Consider the following 23,382-nt stretch of genomic DNA (forward strand, 5'->3'; position numbering starts at 1 on the left):
AGAGAATTATACATTTAACTGACAGGCATGAGGCTAGCTTGAAGAAACAAGTGCATCCATAAGGGAATCCGAAAGATCAAGATGGCACCTGCATGTAAAAAAACAGATATTTTGATTATGGAGTCATTGTCATCTTGACTAGAGGGAGGGAGGGAGGGAGGGGGAGAGAAACTTCAGAGACACAGATAGCTAGAGTGTGTAAAATCAAACCAATACTAAGAGTTTTTTTTAATTTGGATGGAAAGGAATTAAAAATATAAATACTTGGATTCAGTGTCAATGACAGGCAAAAAATGCAGTCTGAAGCCATTTAATATGGCTTAATTATGTGCAAGAAATGTCCCTACACTAATTTAAAACTCCAGTTGAATTGTTTCAGACCAACCTTTCTACCCGTGTTCTGTCCTTTCTCAATTTTTGTTACTCTTACTGTTTTTCAGTATATAGCAGATAAATGCACGCCACTCTAAACATTTAACGAAATGTGCCCTAATCAATCGGTGTTTCTGCCTTTATAAAGTGTGTTGTTCTTCAGGATGTGCCATGGCTGTTATATTTGGGGGAGATTGTGGGGTGGAGAAGAGAAGCAAGCATACCAAGTTATGTAGACCTGAATCTCCTTCTTTGGTTCTCTCTCAAATGTAGTGGAATTACAGTCTCTGAGGAATCTCTAAATTGAAAAATAATCTCTTGACGAAGAGATTATTATCTGGATAGAGCTGAATCTTCCTGAATTTGATCATACAAAATACTAAGATATTCTTCTATTCACACCTTGGTAGCTTCTCATCCACTCAGCTGTCAGCCTGAAATTTCCCCATTTGGTGTGTGTGTGTGTGTGTGTGTGTGTGTGTGTTTAATATGACAAATTCCAGAGGGGTTGCAAGGGAAGTCTGTTGCAGAAAAATAACACAAAGATTTGAGCCATGTAAAACAACAACAACAACAACAGATTTATTGCAATTTGCCATCAAGGGTTTTGTCATAATAAATCTGTTGGTTTACGAGAGACCACAATATCTTTTTTTTTTTAATCCTCCCTTTCCTTTCCAGCTAAAATATCTGCTGCCAATCAGGTTCTTCTTGCACTGGTGATGTGCTTTTTATAAATGTGATAACTCATTTATTATTAGTAGTATTAGTGTGAAATATTCTTTACCATTGTAATCAAAAGAAGAACACAGAGAATTTTTTTTTAAATTCCCTTAAAATAAATAGGAAAAAAAAGATTTACAGACATTGGAAGATGTAAAAAATTTCTTTTATGGTAGGAAGGGGAAAAGGAAGAAAGAAAAGTAACCCACTATATAGCTGGTGAGGTGCGCCCTCTAGTGATAAAGAATGAAATGGCATATATGTAGTCCAAGACCAAAGACCTAGCAGGAAAAAACACTGTTCTGTTTCTGGTAACAATAAAACAATGTAAGACCTGTTCCCACATAAAATGTCAGAATCTACAGAAGTACTACCTAAATATTACTAAATATGTTTATTTTCAACTTTCTGAACTTAAAAGAACAAAAAAAGCAAAGATGGAAAACCATTGTCCTTGTAATGTTTGATACAGCTATAAGAAAATTTTTGTCTTAGGCTACATCACCTATTTCCTCAAATAAGCCTGACTCACTCTCTTTTTTTTTTTTTGTAATGCATTTTTTATTTTTTTTTTGTTTCAAGATATCATTATGTGAACAGTGTGGTTCTGGAATGTTTTACATTTTAAAACAAATATGACAATAGTTTTCATCTTTGATACAGTTGACATTCTTATAAAATTTGATATTAATACACATATTTTGTTAAATTATCAATCTTAATTATTAAATATTACAGTATGTTATTTTTATGTCAATCTCTATATTCTTAATATCGCTCCTTTTACTATAGATACTGTATTAATAATATTTGCAGTGTTTAACAAATTATATAATTCTAATAACAATTTACAAATTCATATTGATTTATATTTTTCCATTATTTATCCCCTTTTTAATTTTGAATTGTGCCACTATTATATTTAAAGCATCCCTTTTCAAGTCACATTTTAATGCAAATAAAATAGTATTCATCTTATTAATGTTTAACATATTGTGTAATTCTAATAATAGTATAATTGCTTTTATTAAGTTGTGATCTTTCATTATCTTATGCTGTATTGCACTATATTATTTTTATGTCAATCAGATTCCACGTACCATTTCTTTTCCTGCAATAGAATGTTAATATTCCTATTTATTACATTCAATGATTGTATATCTTAACTAATAGTACACACATTTATGTGGAATCGTAATCTTTTCCCCCCTTTTAACCATCATCCCTCACTTGCATTAAAGCTTTAATTAATCATTTCTTAGCTTGTTTCCCAAATTCCTCTCTTAAGTTTTCATTTCTATTATCATTTTTTGACCATTCCTCTTGAATATTCCTCCCTTCCCTACTATATTCCATTGTCTCATTTTCAAATTATCTGCTCTTACCCCTGTCTTTCTCCCAAAAAATTCTCCCTACAATTCCAACTCTTGTTTGACTTCCCTTAAAGTACTCTTCTCTTGGTTTATTACATCAATCATTATCATTTTTATTTCCTTTTTATCATTTCTTTTTCTTTGTTGCTTCATCTATTCAGTCTTTCTGGTTACTCTTCCGACTGGCTCCTCCTCTTCCTAGATCTCCTGCTTTCTTTCTGTCATTTGAGTCCCCATTTCCAGATACACTTCCGTGCTCTGTATTTTTTATTCAAAATGTTCTCCAATCTCCTTGCCAAGGTATCTTTTATATCCTGAAATTCCAACACAATTTCTTTGCAAATTCCACTCATCTTTGTTTTTGTTTATTCTATTTCTTCCTGTTCAATTGTCCAACAGTCCTTTATTCAAACCAAAGTCGCTTTTCACATGAAAAATCCAATGTCCAAAAGTCTTTATGTCCTAAAATTAATCATTCTGTTTTTTTAAATAGTCCAAGTGTAAAACCTTCATAAATTCCTCTACTAGTTGAATCTTGTATTATAGCTTTCAGGGGTCTTTTAATAATAAACTTCTTAAACCAAATCTTATCAAAACTTTGGGGATCTGTAGTGTCTTCCTTTGACAGCAGATGGCGCTCTTAAATCAGTTTTCACCTTTTATTATTATTTTTGTCTTTCTCATCAAACTTTACTAATATTTTCCAAAAATAAATGTTATTTCATTTTTTAAAAAATAGATTACGGCATTTTAAAAATGTCTATCCAAAGCTGATGTCTGTCCAATCAAAGAATCCAATTTTCTATATTTTTAATAGATTTACAATTTTCTTCCTTTATTTTGCTTTGCTTCCTTAAAATTCTACTCCAGTGTTAGGTCATTGCCACTTTAAGAATAATTACGAGTCCTCTTTTCTGAGTCTTCTTGTCAGGGTTGCATTTAAAAGTTCAAGAGCATTCTCTCGCCCAGTTCACACACCGTTCACTGTCTCTTCGCTCCTCACTGTCTTGGGTTTTCAGACTGTCCCCAACTTCATGGCAGCCATTTTGGTTGTCGCTGTATCTCATCTTTGGATGAGGGGTTTTTCCAGGTCAGGGAAGAGAGATGCATCTCTCCTCGACCTGCTAGGCCTTAACTTTATCACCACTCCAGGGTGTCTATAGCTTCGATTGGAGCCCTTGGAACGAGACCACGGGGTGAGCTCAGAATGGGACCACGGAGCTCACAGTCCTCGCTTCCAATAGCAGCCAGAAGTCAACTATTCTCACCTCTATGGAGACTTTTCCCCTCCTTCTGTTTTATCGCCTTCTATACATGTAGTTCTTGACTTACAACCACAATTGAACCCAAAAATTTTGCTGCTAAGCAAGACAGTTGTTAAGTTTCCCCCATTTTATGATTTTTCTTGCCACAGATGTTAAGTGAATCACTGTAGTTGTTAAGTTAGTAATATGGTTCTTAGGCGAATCTGGCTTTCCCATTGAATTTGCTTGTCTGAAGGTTGCAAAAGGTGATCACATGACCCCAGGACTCTGCAACTGTCATAAATACATGCCAGTTGCCAAACTTCTGAATTTTGATCATGTGATCATGGGGATTCTGCTACAGTCATAAGTGCGAAAAACATAAGTCACTTTTTCGAGTGCCGTTCTAGCTAAATGATAACTAAACAAATGGTTGTAAGTTGAGGACAGCTTGTGACTGTGTGTATTTACAAAGCCTCTCTCACAAGAACCAACAGCATGCATCTGGCACAGTGGCTTAATCTCATAAAAATCTATAAAAATTGAGGGTTAGAGTTAGGAATATCCATAAACCAACAAACAAAAGCTTGAGAAGAATAGCAGAGTTACCTTTTGGAAACTACTGTCTTCTTTTGTGTTTAATTATATTTTACACAATAGTTAAGAATAAAATAGCCTAAGTTGAAACCTAGTTGTTTCCTTAAATGGTTAGCTTTATTTATTTATCTACATTTTATCTATTTTAACTACATATTTAACCACATTGACCAAGTATATAAACTGCTAAATTAAAATCTGACTCTGAGCACCATACAATTCCTCATCTTTGTAAATTCAGATTAAGATATCTGAATACAGGTAAACATATCAATACAATTAAAGCCAAATCAATAGGAAAAAGAAAGAAAAAAAGAGGAAAAATATACAAAGTAGTTTCATTAGTTGTAAGGTGTTGTTGTTGACAGAGCTAAAAAATAAGGAAAAGATATAATCAGGATTGTAGAGCTGTACTACCAGCTACCCAACCTTGAGTCATCAGGAAATTCATATCAGCATGAAAAGTTGCTGAACTCTGTTCTGGGCTACAAAAATTCAAGCAACCAGATAGATCTTTTTTTTTTCCTTCTGCTATCATGATTGTTTAGATTTTTGCAGCCTAGAACTTATATCTAGCCTCCAGTCTTTCTTTCAAGCCCTTGCAGCCACCTAATTTCCTTCCAAAATGACAGGTGAAATGGTATAATAGATTTTATACACCCCAGACTGCCTTTAGAAAATCTTGGAATAAATGGGAAAATATTACTAAGTACAGCTAAGGATTTCTTAATTGAATCTATCTTATGGTTTAGAACTGAGATGAAGGGAGCAGCATGAAGCAAAGCAGACAAATAGGGCATTTTTGTGTCAGGGTTAAATGGGAACTCAAAAACAATAACTGTGAGAGGGATCTGGAGTCCTAGTGGATGATTGCTTAAATATGAGCCAGCAGTGTGTAGCAGCAGCCAAAAAAGCTAATACAATCCTTGGAATAGAATCAAAATCACATTTAAAAAAGGAGTAAGGCCACATCTGAAATACATCCAGTTTTGGTCACCACATTACAACAAAGATGTTGAGACTTTGGAAAAAGTGCAAAGAAGATCAACCAAGATGATTAAAAGGCCTGGAGACTAAAACATAGTCATTGCAGAATTTGGGTTTAGCTAGTCTGGAGAAAAGAAGGGTTTCTTAGGGTTTCTTTTCTCAGGACAGCAGTATTCCAGGGTTTGAGAGATTACCATCAAGAGGAGAGGGGCCCAACTTTTTCAAAGCACCAGAGGGCAGGACAAGAAACAATGGATGAAAGCTAATCGAGGAGAGAAGCTTGATTAGCAGTGAGAACAATTAATCAGTTGAACAGCTTGCCATCAGAAGTTGTGGGTGCTTCATCACTGGAGGTTTTTAAGAAGGGACTGGACAATCACTTGTCTGAAATGTCTCTTGCTTGAGCAAGGGATTGGACTATAAGATCTCAAAGATTGGTTCCAGCTCTGTTCTGGTTGATTGATTGCTTGCTTGCTTGTGATTGATTGACATGGCCAATAAATCACTAGTGGAAGGAATCCACTTATTGTTGGTGCCTTTAAAAGGTAGCAGAACTGACAACTTGTATATGGAGCCTGAGAAAGTGAAGCATGGAAAAGCGAAACTGAGAGTAATAGGAATCTTATTCTATGCTTTTACTCTTTCCAAGAACAAACCCAGTTATTAAGAGTGAACAAGATTGAAGTGAAAATCTGCAAAGTCTTTACAAAAGACAGTGCCCTATGATTCCACCCTGTATGTCTTTGTATGGAGTTATAATTTTTTCCCCTGGAACATGAAAAACTGGCAGAAGGGGCCTCTGTCAGCTATAGTTTTAAGAATATTCTTGAACCCATGTAAACTAGAGTAATACAACTAAATGATGGGAGAGGCATTGCTTTGTTTGAAAACATAGTTCTCCAGAAAAAGAGGGAAGGAGAAGCAGCATCTTCATTTACTTTCTGGTCAATTGGTACTTTGTGATTAGAAGGACTTGATCATCATGATAATCGTTTGTGACAGTGCTTACAATTTGCTTTCAAAATGTTAGAAATCATGAAAAAAGCATATATCTTGCTGGTTCCTGTTCAGTGGATATTTCTTTCATTTTTGCCCAGATAATCTCCAGACAGCAAAGTTGCTCCTTCTCTTCCTATGTCAGCTTTCCGTCAATTTTATAGGCTAAGCGATGAAACAGATTGGTTGAACAGCATCCAAATTTAACTGGGTTGAATTTGAATCTTTATTTCCCCTAGTCCTAGCTTTCAAACTAAGTAAATAAGAAAGCAGGGAGAAAAAAAGAAGAAATTAAACCAGGATGAAATTTGCATCTTAGATCAAACATGCCATCCCAGTGAGAAGGATGCTGGGAAGAGAAGCACAAGAAGAATTAGCTCTATTAAGAAGAGACCCTTCAGCACCCCATTCTACTCAGCTGAAATGTTCTTTCAGAATGACCCTTGTTTTTCACAGTGTTTTAAGTAATTGTAATGCTGGTAAGTGTTAATAACATTTGATAATGTTGCTTCAGAAGCAAGCATTAGAATGAATGTGGTCAAGGAAATGGAAAAAGAAGTCTGGAAGCTTTTGGGTAGAAATATAAAATTTTATGATGTTGTTATTGTTAGTTATGAAGTCATGTCTGACCCATCGCGACCACATGGACAATGTTCCTCCAGGCCTTCCTGTCCTCTACCTTCCTCTGGAGTCCATTTAAGCTCACGCCTACTGCTTCACTGACTCCATCCAGCCACCTCATTCTCTGTCATCCCCTTCTTCTATTGCTCTCAAACTTTCCCAGCATTAGGCTCTTCTCCAGTGAGTCCTTCTTCCTTCTCATTAGGTGGCCAAAGTATTTGAGTTTCATCTTCAAGATCTGGCCTTCTAAAGAGCAGTTGAGGTTGATCTCATCTAGGAGATCAACTGACCGGTTTGATCACCTTGCACTCTCCAGCACCATAGTTGAAATGCTTTGGTGCTCAGCCTTCCTTGTCCAACTTTCACAGCCATATATCGCAACTGGGGAAACCATAGTCTTGACTATATTTTTGTTGGCAGGGTGATGTCTCTGCTTTTTAGTATGTTGTCTAGATTTGCCATAGCTTTCCTCCCCAGGAGCAAGGGTCTTTTAATTTCTTGGCTGCAATCCCCACCTGCGGTGATCTTGGAGCCCAGGAAAATAAAATCTGTCACTATCTCCATTTCTGCCCCATCTATTTGCCAGGAACTGAGAGGCCGGATGCCTTGATCTTAGTTTTCTTAATGTTGAAATTCAAGCCAATTTTTGCATTCTCCTTCTTCACCAGCATAGCAAGAGGTTCTTTAGTTTCTCTTCACTTTCTGCCATTAGAGTGGTATCATCTGCATATTTGAGGTTGTTGATATTTTTCCTGGCAATCTTAATTCCAACTTTTTATTCATCTAGCTCTGCCTTTCTCATGATGGGCTCTGCATATAAGTTAAATAGGCAGGGCGACAGTATACAGTGTGCCAAACTCCTTTTCCAATTTTGAATCAATCAGTGGTTCCATGTCCAGTTCTCACTGTTGCTTCTTGACTCAAGAGACAAAGAAGATGGTCAGGTCACATCTCTTTTAAGGATTTGCCACAATTTGTTGTGATCTACACAATCAAAGGCTTTAGCATAGTCAATGAAGCAGAAGTAGATGTTTTTCTGGAACTCCCTGGCTTTCTCCATGATCCAGTGTATGTTGGCAATTTGATCTCTAGTTCCTCTGCCTCTTCGAAATCCCACTTGTACTTATGGTAGTTCTCGATCCACATACTGCTGGAGCCTAGCTTGTAGGATTTTGAGCATAACTTTGCTAGTATGTGAAATGAGTGCAATAGTGCGGTAGTTTGAACATTCTTTGGCATTGCCCTTCTTTGGAATTGGAATGTAAACTGACCTTTTCCAATCCTGTGGCCACTGTTGAGTTTTCCAAATTTGCTGGCAAATTGAGTGTACACTTTTCCTGCATCATCTTTTAAGATTTTGAATAGCTCAACTGGAATACTATTACCTCCTCTAGCTTTGTTGTTACTCGGATTTCCTAAGGCCCATTTCACTTCACATTCTAGGATGTCCGGCTTGAGGTCAGTGACCACCCCATCATGGTTATCAGGGACGTTAAGCTCATTCTTGTATAGTACTTCTGTGTAATTTTGCCACCTCTTCTTAATCTCTTCTGCCTCTGTTAGGTCCCTGCCATTTCGATCCTTTATCATGCCCATCTTTGCATGAAATATTCCCTTTATATCTCCAATTTTCTTGAAGAGATCTCTGGTCCTCCCTATTCTATTGTTTTCTTCTATTTCTTTGCAATGTTCATTTAAGAAGGCATTCTTATCTCTTCTAGCTATTCTCTGGAATTCTGCATTCAATTAGGTGTATCTTTCTCTTCCTCCCTTGCCTTTTGCTTCCCTTTTTTCCTCAGCTATTTACAAAGCTTCCTCAGGCAGCCATTTTGCTTTCTGTGGGATGGTTTTAGTTGCTACCTCTTGTACAATGTTGTAAAACTTCATCCATAGTTCTTCAGGCACTCTGTCTATCAGATCTAATTCCTTACATCTATTTGTCACCTCTACTGTATATTCATCAGGGATATGATTTAATTCATACCTGAGTGGCCTAGTGCTTTCCCCTTCTTTCTTCAACTTAAGCTGAAATTTTGCAACAACAAGCTCATGATCTCAGCCACAGTCAGCTCCTGGTCTTGTTTTTACTGCCTGTATAAAGCTTCTCCATCTTTGGCTGCAGAGCATATAGTCAAGCTGATTTCTTTGTTGACCGTCTGGTGATGTCCATGGGTAGAGTCATCTCTTGGGTTGTTGGAAAAGAATGTTTGCTATGACCATCATATTCTCTTGATGAAATTCTATCAGCCTGGGCCCTGCTTCATTTTGTACTCTAAGCCTGTTATTCCGGTTATCTTTTGGCTTCCTACTTTAGCATTCCAATCCCCCATGATGATAAGGACATCATTTTTTGGTGTTAATTCTATAAGGTGCTGTAGGACTTCATAGAACCGGTCAATTTCATCCTCTTCAGCACCAGTGGTTGTGGCATAGACTGGGACTACTGTGATGTTGAATGGTTTGCCTTGGATTCAAACTGAGATCATTCTGTCATTTTGGGGATTGTACCCCAGTAATGCTTTTCCTACTTTTTTATTGACTGTGAAGGCTACTCCATTACTTTTGCGGGATTCTTGCCCGCAGTAGTATACCTGATGGTCATCTGAATTAAATTCACCCATTCCTGTCCATTTTAGTTCGCTGATTCCTAAAATGTCATTGTTCAGTCTTGTCATCTCTTGTTTGGCCACATCCAGCATGCCTTGTTTCATGGATCTTACATTCCAGGTTCCTATGGAGTATAGATCTTTACAGCATTGGACTTTCCTTTCACCCCCAGATACATCCACAGCTGGGCTTTGGCCCAGTCGCTTCATTCTTTTTGGCGCTACTAGTACTAGCCCTCTGCTCTTCTCCAGTAGCATATTGGACACCTTCTGACCTGAAGGGCTCATCTTCCAGCGTCATATCTTTTTGCTTTTTGGTACTGTGCATGGGGTTTTCATGGCAAAAATACTGGAGTTGGTTGCCGTTTCCTTCTCCAGTGAATCACCTTGTGTCCGAGTTCTCTGCTATGACCTGTCCATTTTGGGTGGTCCTGCACAGCATAGCTCATAGCTTCATTGAGCTACACAAGCCCCTTCACTGTGACAAGGCAGTGATCCATGAAGGAGATAAAATTTTATAGCTAGCACTAAAAATTTGGAATTTCTTTGTTTTTTCAATCCAGTCACCCTAATCAAGTTTTTAATTACTTCTTAGGTTTGGTACAGTGAATGATTGGCCAATTGAAGGAAAGGCCACTAGATTCCCCCTTCCCCTAAAAACCTAGTCTTATTTGCAGACATTTTCCAATTAATTGCTAGTGCATAAGAAGTAATGGAAACAGCTTAATTAGTAAAAAAAAATATCTCAGAACATGCTTGCTTTTAACGTAGTTGCAGAACAAGGCGACTACCTGAACAGGGAAATTGAGGGAAAAACAGGAAATGTATGTTTTCTTAAGTTTTCGCAGGTACTTACATGTAGGGTATTCAGCTTTGTTCGGGTATTTTCCCACATCATTGTAGTTGTGCTTTTAAAGTTGTAGCAACGTTTCGGCAGAATCTCATCTGTCATCATCAGGCTTCTCTATTGTGTTCGTCTGTGTGTGTGTGTGTGCGCAGCGTGTGTATATATATATATATATATATATATATATATATAGACACACACACATACACCACACACACATATGGCAATGACTTGTGAAAGGAGGACCTTGAAGGGGGCAATGTACTCATTATGGCATAGTGTGCTACTTGTTACTGGAAATTAGGGACAAAACTGCTGATTATTGCTAGATAATTCAAATGTAAGTTAAGCAATGTTAATAAATGGCTGGATGGATTAAGAGGGGTTGTCTTAAGGGGGGCTTATGGAGAAATATGTATAAAAACTGTACTGTTGAAGGAGTGGCCTTCACAACAGGCCTAGTGTGTCTTTCTTTTGCGCAAAATAAAGCTTTTGCAAATCTCCATTTTTGGTGAGTAGTTTTATTGGGCACTGCACACTGGGAAGAACTGGTTTTCTGGGACAAAACAGTTGTGATCTATGGCCCTCCTGCTTAGTCTCCCGCCCAGATATTAGCTGAGACAGACCTTTGTCAAGTCTCCTGCTCTCCTTTCTGACGTTTCACTTTCAGTGAGATTTGGACGGGATGATTCCTCAGGTAATGATACTTCCTTTTATTCAAGGCCTCAATTTGTACTTTGAGCACATTATGCAAAACCTAGCCCATTTAAGAGACCTATAATGCTGGGGAAAATGGTGGAAGGAAATAGAAGAATACTAGCTACAAGATGGATGGATGAAGTTACAGTGATACTGCTAGAAGACCTAAAAAAATCAGGTTAGGTTGTAGAGAAAATCTACCTGCAGTATGTGAGCCCTAAAAGTCAACTCTGACTTCATGTCAGTCAATCAATCAAAGATATTTAAAAACAAAAAACTCCAGCCATTGTAATGCAAGCCCTTGGACACTATATTTACATTGAGATCTACTGAGATGCTCTCATTCTACATAAAAGAAAAAGCTGGATGATAACCAAATGACACAAATATGTTTATCAGGTGTGCCTCTGGACTTGAATTTATAGAGCAAAAGACAATGCCCATAGATGTATGCCATAAGACACACTCCTTGCTTTCAAACAATATTAAGTCAAATCAAATCCCTATAGCAATAGCAATTTGCACTTAGACTTATATAGCACTCCACAATGCTTTACAGCCCTTTCTAAGTGGTTTACAGTGTCAGCATAATGCCGCCCCCCAACAATCTGGGTCCTCATTTTACCCACCTCGGAAGGACGGAAGGCTGAGTCAACTCTATAGCTCTCCAGAAGAGGAACTCAGAGGTTAACCCAAACTGAACAAGAGAGAGGCCACACCGCTAATCAGGATGGGATTGATAGTCTGGGAAACTATAATAATGGAGTGGAGACCAGAATGTGTTCCACATCTAATCACCAAGGCAATAAACCATAAATAATAAATAGGGTGATACAGGAGTGGCTCATGGAAGAAATGGGGTTTCAAGCCTTGTTTTTAGTCCTTATGCAGGCTGGCCCTGAATTACAATCCCAACTGAGCCCCAAATTTCCACTGCTAAGGAAGACAGTTGTTAAGTGAGTTTTTCCCCATTTTACAACCCTTTTTTTGCCATAGTTCTTAAGGGAATCACTGCAGTTCCATTAGTAACATGTTTGTTAAGTGAATCTGGCTTCCTCTGACTTTGCTTGTTAGAAAGTCACAAGAGGTTAGGGTTAGGGTTAGACCCCAGGACACTGCAGTTGTCATACATACCAGTTGCCAAGGGTCTGAATTTTAATCACGTGACCATGGGAATGCTGCAAAGGTTGTAAGTGTAAAAAATAGTCATTAAATCACTTTTTTTCAGTGAGATTATAACCTCCAATGGTCACTAAACGAATGATTGTAGGTCAAAGACTACCTGTAAATCAGATTCCAAAAGGTTCACTGTAAAAGATAGCAGGTGGGAGTGTCCGCTTTTCTGCCAGGCAAACAGGCAGACACCCATTAAAGAGGTGCAGGCAACCTTTTACCTGACTGTATTTTTCCATCATTTCATTTCCTGGTATCTGGAGGCAGCAGGGGAAGCAGTGTGTGTTTTGTTTTTGTTTTTGCTTTCGTGTATTTATTTACTTAAAAAAAAAATTATCTCAATGAATCTCAATGGCTTACAAAGATGAAAACCCAATATAAAACAATAAAAAGCAATAACCCCCCACATCCTCCCCCCCCCCCACCAGCAACAATCAGTCAATCAAAGAAGCCATTTGAAGGGCTCCATCCCACTCTGGGTTCCCCAGGCCCTTTGGCAAAACCAGGACATCTTCACAGTCTTACAAAAAAATGATGAAGTGGGGGACATGATGTTCCATGGGCAGAGAGCCACAGGGAGGGAGGCAGAGCTGGGATTCAAAGCTCTCTGCCCAGTTGCTGGGTGGATGTGGCCATGGTGGGCATGGCCTACCGGAACTTCCTGTTTCTGGCTTCCGGTGGGCTTCCAGAGTCCGAGGGTGGCCATTTTTGCCCTCCCAAGGGTCCAGAGGCCTCCTCTGGGCCTCTGAGAGGGTGAAAACAGCCTCTCCTGGCTCATTTCTGGACTTCTGGAAGGCCCGTTTTTCCCCCTCGCAGAGTCTCTGCGCAGACCCAGCACTTACCTCCATAGAAAATGGGCCACATGAAGACTCCTGGGAGGGGAGGGGAGGAGTAGGCAGGGACCAGCCAGTCAGTTGACATACCAGTTCGGCGAACCAGATGTAACATTAACATCTGGTTTGCCCAAACCGGTCTGAACCGGTAGAAAAGCACCTCTAGAGGGAGGCACTATGGAAAGGTCACTTCTTGAACCTGCTAGATGTACCTCCTTAGGAAAGGAGACCCATAGCATTTCTTCCCTCTCTGCTCAGGTGGGTAGGATAAATGTGACCAGGAAAAGACGGACCTTCTAACTAAGTGTATGTTAGTTGTTCATTAAATGTAGCTGCTACTTCTTTTTGCTCCCTGAACTGCTGCTCCCTTTCAGTGACCTGCTACCCATTTTCAGTGGCGCACTCTTAAAAGAACATCAGGCCACAGATGGTCTACTTTTTGCAATAAAGCAATCTACACCTTTGTTTCTACACGTGTCAACAAGCGAAGCCTCTATCTGGATTGCTTTCTCTGCAAGCTTTGGAAGAGGCTCACGCATGCTAGCTAAGACTCTGTGGATCAGGGCTTGTTCTGCGGTTTTGTCCAGATTTCATAGATACTGGCTGGGTTCTCGTAATATATTAAGCCATGGTAATTTTACTAAGGTTTATTTCATAATGAAGAGTTTACAATTGGTTAGATTCATTCAACACACTAAATAAAGAGATTTTCAAACAAAGCAACTCTTAACATGGGCTTCAACTCTGAGAATTCCATGCCCAGCAAAGGTTGTTCGGGGGGAATTCTGAGAGTTGAAACCCATATATTTTACAATTGCAAGGTTTGAAAAACACTGGACTAAACAAAAACAACCTTTTGGTTGTTGATTTTAATAAGGGAATCTGTAGAAATGTTCCTACTTGGCCAGTGTTTGTCATCCCATCGAACAAGCCCTTCCGGTTTTCGTCACCAGGTTCCTGAAGTACATGTTCTAGCTATCACAGTTTAGAATATATTCTGCATTTAATTTCAGAAACCAGGGCCACTGACCTTTTTGTACATCTACAGATTCCAATTATCAGCAGAGAGAGCTTGAGTGCCTCTTCAGTTTCCAATTTCCTTCAAAAGATGACTGGAAATGAAAATGGAAGTTTCCAGAAACAAAGTGCTTGCGATCAGTGAGATGCTGGTGGGGGGAAATGCTGCTTCAAGGTACGGCCAATGTTTTGCAGGGATGGAAGAGAAGCGGGGAGGCAAGCAAGGGCTCCCTTGAGGTCCTGTAAACAGTTGGGGAAGCTTAGCAATGCAGATTTAGACTCTGTTGCCATGATAGGTACAAGAAGAGCCCTGTGTCAGCTGCATTATACTTTTTATGAGTACTGTCCACTTTAGCCAAAGTCCAGAAATGGAAAGTATGTATCTCAAGACCATGGTTGGCTCCCAATTTGTGAGGTGACACAGGACCTCCAGCCCTCCCTACATTAGGGAAGATCAAATAGATACAGGCATGTTCATCATATCAGGAGCTAAATAGTAATATATCATTAGCTCCCAGTCAAAATTTCCCAACTCGTTGCTATTCTCATCTTTTGGATTAATGTTGCAATACACACCAGGAATAACTGATCAGTTGATAATGAGAACAATCATGATAACAATCATGAAAAGTCATCTAGAACAGGGGTCTCCAACCTTGGCAAATTTAAGCCAGGCGGTCTTCAACTCCCAGAATTCCCCAGCTAGCAAAGCTAAGCCTGCCGGACTTCAAAGCTGGCTGGGGAACTCTGGGAGTTGAAGTCCGCCAGGCTTAAAGTTGCCAAGGTTGGAGACCCCTGATCTAGAAGGAGCTTCAGCGGCTGAGGGAAGATTAGAAACCGAATCTCTCCATTCCTAGTCCAACACCTTAACTTTGCACTGACTCTCCTTCCCCACTAGGTGTCGATCATTTCATATCTTTCAGTGGGCAACTTCCTGAGGTCTTGCATACTAGCCCCAGGTAGGGGAACAGGGGAAGCGATGCCTCTTCAGATAACCTGGTCCTGGAATGCTTTGAAGGTTAAGCAGCACTTTGAGTTTGGCTTGGGGGCAGGGGCCCACAGTGCTGATTACAAAGCACTCGTATTATCAAGCGACTGCAGGCTAAAAATGGTTGATGCTACCTACCTCTTCCCCAAATGAAATTCTGAGAGCATTCTCAAGGCAGCTTACATTATTGCTGAATTCTCAATCAGAAGCTGCCAGTGCACAAATAATTGTTGTAAGGCTCCCTTTCTCCAAGTAGTGCCATAATTAACAAAAATGTTTTCTGTGTCCATTCATTCATTTATTCATATTCATTCATTCGTGGAATCCAAACCAAGTATCCAGTACAAGCCGAGATGACATGATATCCCATCATATTAGCACAATTTTCATCACAAAGAAACCAGGTTGACAAACTAAGGGAAGGTGTGTAAGAAAACAAGCCAGGGTTCTAGTCCACCCTCATCAAGGAAGGTCTCTGGGTGAAAGCCTATAAGGTAGACCAGACCAAGAAACCAATGCTCTATAGATCTAAAACTAGTTTCACTAGAACAGTAACAGAAACTTGAAACTCTGCATGTGTTTCCCTGTCCCTCATTTATCTTGCTGTAAATCAGAAAGAAGCTTCTATGAGACATTTTCTCAAATTAGTTTTTGGGGATGAACTCACTTGTCTGGGTCTTCCTCCAGTCCTTCAAAGCCATTCCCTAGTACCGGTAGGTGCTTTTGGGCCAGCTGTTCTCTCATTCAGCTCAATCTAGCACATGGGATTATTGTTTGGGGGGGGGGGGAAACAGGAGGACGAAGCGGTATCTTTGTCACCTTGAATGAAAGGCAGAATATAAATCTAATAAAATACATAAATAGATAGAACAAAGAACATGATCTAATAAGCACAACATGACTGATGCAAATTACGTGATTCACATCATTTGTGCAATGACATCCTCACTACACATGTGACGTAAATTCATGACGTCACTTGCCCCACGAGCAATTCCAATACATCTGGAATTTTAGCCACGTTGACTAAAAAGAAAAAAGCTAAGCAGAATTTGGAATTATAGATCAGGTTTAAAGAATCATAGTAAAACAACATTTGAAAAACACCCAAAGTCTATTTCTCGTCTCTTGTCTTATTTCTCCTGCGAGTCAAAAGGCCCTTCCAATTCATTCCAGTTCTTCTCTTGGTTCTTCTTCCTGTTCCTTTCTGCCATCACAATCGCAGCAATCACTGTCACCAGGACAGTAACTGTGATCACCAAGACAGTGGCTGTCTCTGCCATGCACAGCTGGCTGTCCACAGAAACAAGAGGCGAGCCAGCTAATTGCCAAGGACTGAAACAGGTGAGGTTCTCATAATCGTCCACATGAAGGTGCCGAACACTCGTGATTTTGCCAAAAACCCTTTGGAGATCACAGTCACAGGCCCATGGGTTACCAGCCAGCTGGATATGTGTGCTTACTGTTTGGATATTCAGGAAGGTCTTAAATTTTAGGTGGATGAGCCGGTTGCCAGTCAAAGCCAGAAAATTCATGTTGTGTAATGAAGTGAAAGCCTCTACTTCGATAAAGCTGATGTTGTTGCTGTTAAGCAAAAGAACTTCCAGGTTCTGAAGCATAAAAAAGAAGCCATTATAGATAACTGCAAGCCTGTTAGACTGAAGGTAGAGATGTCGGAGCCTGGAGAGTCCTCGGAAAGTCCCTTTCTCAATCGAAGTGACCAGGTTGTGGCTCAAGTCCAGCTTCTCCAAGTTCTCCATATACTGCAAGCTTTCAAAACCCAAAGCTCTCAAACAGTTGTGGGCCACCTTGAGATCCTTTAGGGAAGTCAACTCATTTGAGAAGTCATGTGGTAAGTGAGCCAACAAGTTGTAGCTGAGGTCCATCTTCTCCAGGAAACTCAGGGACATGAATGTTTGGGGCCAAATCTTTGCAATGGAGTTGTGGGACAGAAGAAGGATCTTCAAAGACCACAAAGCATCAAAGCAGCCTACCTCTAGCCCACTCAAGTTGTTGTGTCTCAAATTCAGCATCCATGTATTGTGAGGGATGCCGTGAGGAACATGGACCAAGTGCCGATTGTGACAATCCACAAAACTGGAGGATTCATAGCAGAAGCAGAGATGGGGGCAAATCTTCGACGTATCAGCCCCATGAACAGAAAAGAAAAGAGCAGCTATAAATGAGAGATACATTTCTGAGAGGCCTGCAGCAGAAATTATTCTTGCTGCGCACTTGCAAAGCCCACAGAAAAGGAATGGAGATCTACGTCCTGCACTCCAGATCCTTGTCAGCTTCTACAGATGGGAGAAGAGAGTCAGATTTCCCCAGAGGAACCCATCACAAAGAGCTCTTTGTCAAGTGATTAGCTAAGAGCTTCCTTGGACTTTAGCCTTGAAGAACAACAACAGGCAACTTGAGTGAACAAGAGAGGAGGAAGGAATCAGAGACCTGTAACTGGAGCACTGGCATTTTCTGTAAGATAGGTCATTCATACCTTAGTTTCTCTGTTTTCAGCACTCGCTGCTTGATTTTTGATAGACTAAATCCAGGGCCAAGAAAAAAAATTGCCTTTTCAGTAAATAAATATTTTTTTTGGGGGGGGGGGAGGAAGACACACTGATTGGCATATTAGTAGTGGAAGGAAATATAATTGCTAGCATTACCGGCAGTTGCATATAGGTCTGGACAAACAAAAAACCTTTCACTTCTGAACCATGCGTACTTATGCCAAGCAAAGCACACAGAAGAAGACCTGAAAAAACAGGCTAGGGATAAATCACCACGAAGAAAATCTATCTTTCTGGTTGCTAGGAATCAAAAATGACTGGATGGCACACAGTCAATCAAATATTAAGGATTTTTTTCATGCTGGTCTGCTGCATTGTGCATGAACTCTATAGCACTGAATGAAGCCACAAAGTGTGCAATGTTCATATGCTAGCAAATGTTCCTGCTTCTGAGATTCAGCTGTCAGCTAACAATCTACTAGCCTTGACATTAAAGAATTTGGCCAGTAAAATGAGGAAGCTTTTTACTGAATAAATTGTCTAAATATCCTTATATTTGCAATAAGACATACTTGTGCACAAAGTATAGCTTAGATAACTAATCCTTCAAGCTTGATTCTTGGTGACTTCAGGTTTACATCAATGCAAGTTTCTTCTCAAATGTGGCTTGCCATTGTCTTTTTCTGGTACAGTGTCCAGCTTTCCAATCTAGCATACAAATAATATATATTTCCTGGAGATCTCCTATTCAGGAACAAGATTCCCACCAGCTTCTATGGTTGTCTTGTTACTGATGATGGTCAGAGGTTAGTCTTTTGCTTCAAAGCAATTTTGAAGTATTGTCCCACCAGGCCTAGTATGAAGATCAAAGTAAGATCAAAAAGCTTCTCAATAGCTCATAAGCAGAAAAATCAGGTGGTCATTAAAATAGTCTAAGAAAGGAAGATAACAAACTTCGCTGCAAATATCCACAACACAAGGGCTTGTGTAAGGGGTGTGCATAAATGCACTATTGTGCCTAGCGTCCCTGTCCTATTGTCCCCATTTATTCGTACCTATTTCCTGTATTCTTACTCAAGTTTATACTTATATCTATTAGCTTGTAAGCGATTGACAAATCAAATAAATAAATAAAAACAATGACACATAAAACTTTCTGCTTCTTCTCTCTCCGTTCTCTCTCCTGACTCCATGTATTTTTCTTTCACATATATGCCCAGTTTTCTTTCTGTATTCACTCACTTTGATTATATTCTATAGGAAGGAGACAGAAATATAGCTGGTTTTGCTAAACAGAGGGGAAACTTGTAAAAAATCAGACTGTGCAGTATAATTCCAGACATTTGGCCTAGGACTCTTTAGGCACTCATATCACTTAAGATTCCTATGTAAACTGTAATAATATTTCTTGTACATATAAAATTAATGGATTGTGCAAAACCTAGGCAAAGTTATGATTGGAGGGAGATTGTTACCTTGGGATGCTTCTGTTTGTTCTTGGGTAAGAGCAGGGATTGTAGCAGTGGGTTGTTTTGGGTAATTTTTCTCTACTGGCTTGTTTTCTCCTGAGTAAGAAACAGCAGGTGACTGGATGGTTGAATGCGAGTGGGTTATCTAGTGCCTAGGTAAAGAGATGCTGAGTGTGAGGCAGAAGCATGTCTGCGGCTGATGCCAGCTTTCTGATGGTATGATGTGTAGTTTGACTGAAATCAAATAAGTTCCTAACCAAACTAGCTGACAACTTTGTTGTCCAAAAGGTAGAGGGTGAAACTAGAGAGACAGGCATATTGGACTTAATTCTTACAAACAGAGAAGAAATGAGAGAGAGTTGAAACTGCAGGAACTTTGGGTGAGAGTGACCATGTCATACTAGAATTCAACATAACACAAACACAAGCAGCAGAACATAGTGACACAGTGTCTTGGATTTTAAAAGAGCTGATTTCAATAAACTTGGGAAAGATTCCATGGATGAAAATCCTAAAGGGGAAAACAACTCAAGAATCTTGGGAAATTCTAAAAAGTATGATCATAGAAGCCCAGACCAGTACAATACCATTGAGAAAGAAAAACAAGAAATCCAAGAAGAAACCAGCATGGCTGCACAAAGATCTCTCTGGCAAATTGAAAGAAAAAAAGGACAAGTACAAAAAATGGAAAGAAGGACATACAACTAAAGCAGAATATCAGCAGATAGCCAGAATCTGCAAAGACGAAGTCAGGATAGCAAAGGCTCAGAACGAACAAAGACTTGCAACAAAAGTCAAAGATAATAAAAAAAGTTTCTTCCAACACATAAATAACAAGAAAAAAATCAAGGAAACAGTCGGTCCACTAAAGAGAGAAGTTGGCAAGGAAGTAACAGGCAATAGAGAGAAAGCAGAACTGCTTAATCATTCTTTGCATCCGTCTTCACACAAAAAGAAACTATAGCTCAACCCACCAAAAATATAACTGTAAAAGACAGACCAGAAATAAAAGTTAAAATAAGCAAAAAAAATAGTAAGAGAACAACTGTCTGATCTTGATGAAAACAAATCACCGGGGCCTGATGGATTACATCCCAGAGTTTTAAAGGAGCTGGCAGAGGTCATCTCAGAACTACTGCACTATATCTTTCAAAAATCCTGGAGCACCAGCAACTATCAGAGGACTGGAAAAGAGCTGATGTGGTTCCTATCTTCAAAAAAGGAAAAAAAACCAGACCCAGGAAACCATAGACCAGTCAGCCTAACATCAATACCCAGGAAGATACTGGAAAAGATAAAAATCAGATCTGCCAACATCTAGAAACAAGTAAAGTGATAACTAGCAGTCAGCACAGGTTTGTTAAAAACAGATCATGCCAAACCAATCTTATTTCATTCTTCAACACAGTGACTAAATTAGTAGACCAGCAAAATACTGTGGACATAATATATTTAGATTTCAGCAAGACATTCAACAAAGTAGACCACAACCTACTTCTTAGTAAGCTAGAAAAAAGTGGGATAGATAGCACCACCACTAGATGGACTCGCAACTGGCTGGCAAACCGTACTCAACAAATAGTCCTTAATGGGTCTCAGTCTACATGGAGGGAAGTAAGCAGCAGATGCCACAAGGTTCCATCTTAAGCTCAGTACTCTTCAATATCTTCATTAACAACTTAGATGAGGGAATAGAAGGGAACTTACCAAATTTGCAGATGATACTAAGCTGGCAGGAATAGCTAACACCCAAGAAGATAGGCTCAAGATCCAGATGGATCTTGACAGACTAGAACACTGGGCCATATCTAACAAAATGAAATTCAATGTAGAGAAAAGTAAAGTCCTACACTTAGGTAAGAAAAACCAAAAATATACATATAGACTGGGTGAAACCAGGCTTAATAGCAGTAACTGTGAGAGGGATCTTGAAGTCTTAGTGGACAACCAGCTAAATATGAGCCAGCACTGTGCAGCAACCACCAAAAAAGCTAATGCAATCCTAAGTTGTATTAACAGAGGGATACAATCAAGATCAAGGGAAGTACTAATACTACTCTATAAAGCCTTAGTAAGACCACACCTAGAGTACTGCATCCAGTTTTGTTCATCACATTATAAAAAAAATGTTGAAAGAAGAGCAATCAGGATGATTAGGGGACTGGAGGCTAAAACATATGAAGAACGGTTGCAGGAACTGGGCTCGTCTAGTAAAAAGAAGGACCAGGGGAGACATGATAGCGGTCTTCCAATATTTGAGGGGCTGCCACCGGGAGGAAGGAGTCAAGCTATTTTCTAAAGCGCCTGTAGGCCAGACAAGGAATAATGGATGGAAACTGAACAAAGAGAGATTTAACCTGGAAATAAGGAGAAACTTTCTGACAGTGAGAACAATCAACCAATGGAACAGCTTGCCCTTGGAAGTTATGGGAGCGCCATCACTTGAGACTTTCAAGAAGAGATTGGACTGCCACCATCAGAAATGGTGTAGGGTCTCCTGCTTGGCTGGGGGGTTGGACTAGATGATACAAGGTCCCTTCCAACTCTGATTATCTGTTAAGTGACCTATCTGTTAAGCAGGGGTGGGATTCTACCAGTTCGCACCTATTCACTAGAATCGGTTGTTAACATTCTAAGCAGTTCGCAGAACCGATTGTTAAAAGAAATTACTGGCCTAATCCTGTAAGGAAAGCAGAAAGGAAACATTCTGATGTTGCTTACAGAAACTGCCTCTCCACTAACCCTTATTACATTATTGGCAGAACTAGACTTCCTGTCTCTGGAACGTCTCTGGAGTTTTTTTTCCTCCTTTGCTGGTATTTTGCCTGTGTGGAGTGACCATTCAAAGATACAATGGCACTGAAAAAGGTGACATATAACCTTTTTTCACACTTATAACTGTTACAGCATCCCCATGGTCATGAGAGGCCAGGCCTCAATGTGAGTGACATTGGGTTGGCCACGCCCAACCATAACATGACCAACAAGCCACACCCAACAACTAAGCCATGCCCACAGAACTGGTTGTTAAAAAATTTGAATCCCACCCCTGCTGTTAAGTGATTGGAAACTGGATGACTGGAGGAGAAGTAGTAGTCAATTCATTAGTGGTGACAGGTAGGAGACATGGCAGGAGACCGGGGCGGTTCTCAAGGAAGGTGACCCTGATGTGTCCAGTCCCTTATGGTCTACCCAGAGGGCTGGCCATCAGCATTTCAGTGACCCTGATTTTCAGCTCTGCTGATTAAATGTACAGTCAGCCTTCAATAAAACTTGATTCACAATTTAACTGTGAAGCAGAGGGTTGATCTTGTCTAGATTAGCAAAATCTGTCTGGGCCTAAAGAGAAGGAAATGTTCCTCTCTCCACATATGTGCCCAGCTGGGTTTTGTGCATGGCATCAGCCACGAGCCAGGCTCAATTTGAAGATGTGGCAATCATGATCCAAGAAACCTTAGTAGCTTTCAGGGCAGATTGCCAGGTATGAAGCCTTGTTTGTGAAGTTGGGCTGCAAAAACCAAAACTTCTTTATTGTAAGTCAACCTCCCTATCAAAGCTGCTGGAATCCATGGCCAGGTTGGAGATGGAGTACCATAGGGATTCGGTCCTGGGAGATTTCAATCATCTTTGAGCATAGACCCAGAGGCAGCTTGAGAGTTCATGGCACCATGACAACCATGGACCCAACTCAAATTATTTCTGCCCTGACTGACAGTGGAGGCCAGACATTAGATCTGGTCTTTGCTTGCTAGCTAGCTAGCTAGCTTGCTAAATAAATTAAACAAACATTCATGGCATTCGTGTGTGATCAGGGATTGTTGGCTATTTCCATTAGTTCTTTGCCATGGACCAATCATTCTTTGCCCCTTTTGGAGTTATTTCTTCCCCACTGGTCCACTCCAGATACCTAACAGACCCTATCAGGTTTCAGGTGGAACTTGGGAGTGTTCCTCGGACTCTAATGCCTGCTTTGAGTAAGGCCTTAGTTGCTTCTTGGAATGAGACAGCAGCAATGTTGGCCTTGGAAGCCTGGATCACTATCTTCACTGGACTGTTTCTAATGTTTATTTTTTTTTAATTTCTCCCAATTCACATTCCTCCAAGTTTGTTGATACTTGTACCTTCATTTTGGGCCTCCCTGGTGCCCTTTTCTTACAGCACTGATTGTAGATGTACAGCATCACCCTACTTGTTCACATAGAACTGAGCATGAATAGGGGCACCTATGGAAAAAACCAGGTGAGAAAAGCTGTTGTATCACTTTCCTTTGTTATAATCTTAGATTAATCTGATCCAGGCAGATACTTTGTGACAAACTCTTTTCTTT

At 39.8% G+C, this 23,382-nt stretch overlaps 1 protein-coding gene across 1 annotated transcript; it reads right to left on the reverse strand.

Annotated features, from left to right (window-relative positions):
- Positions 1-15,358: 15,358 nt before the first annotated feature.
- On the reverse strand, positions 15,359-19,198 carry LOC113442851 (uncharacterized). The gene has a single exon (XM_087915625.1). It carries the CDS (start codon positions 17,269-17,271, stop codon positions 16,210-16,212), a length of 1,062 nt encoding a protein of 353 aa, XP_087771751.1. The 5' UTR covers positions 17,272-19,198; the 3' UTR covers positions 15,359-16,209.
- Positions 19,199-23,382: the final 4,184 nt, after the last annotated feature.

This window comes from Pseudonaja textilis, chromosome Z (assembly GCF_049901715.1).
Source record: "Pseudonaja textilis isolate UNSWEBS1 chromosome Z, rPseTex1.2, whole genome shotgun sequence".
In the NCBI taxonomy this organism is placed as follows: Eukaryota; Metazoa; Chordata; class Lepidosauria; order Squamata; family Elapidae; genus Pseudonaja; species Pseudonaja textilis.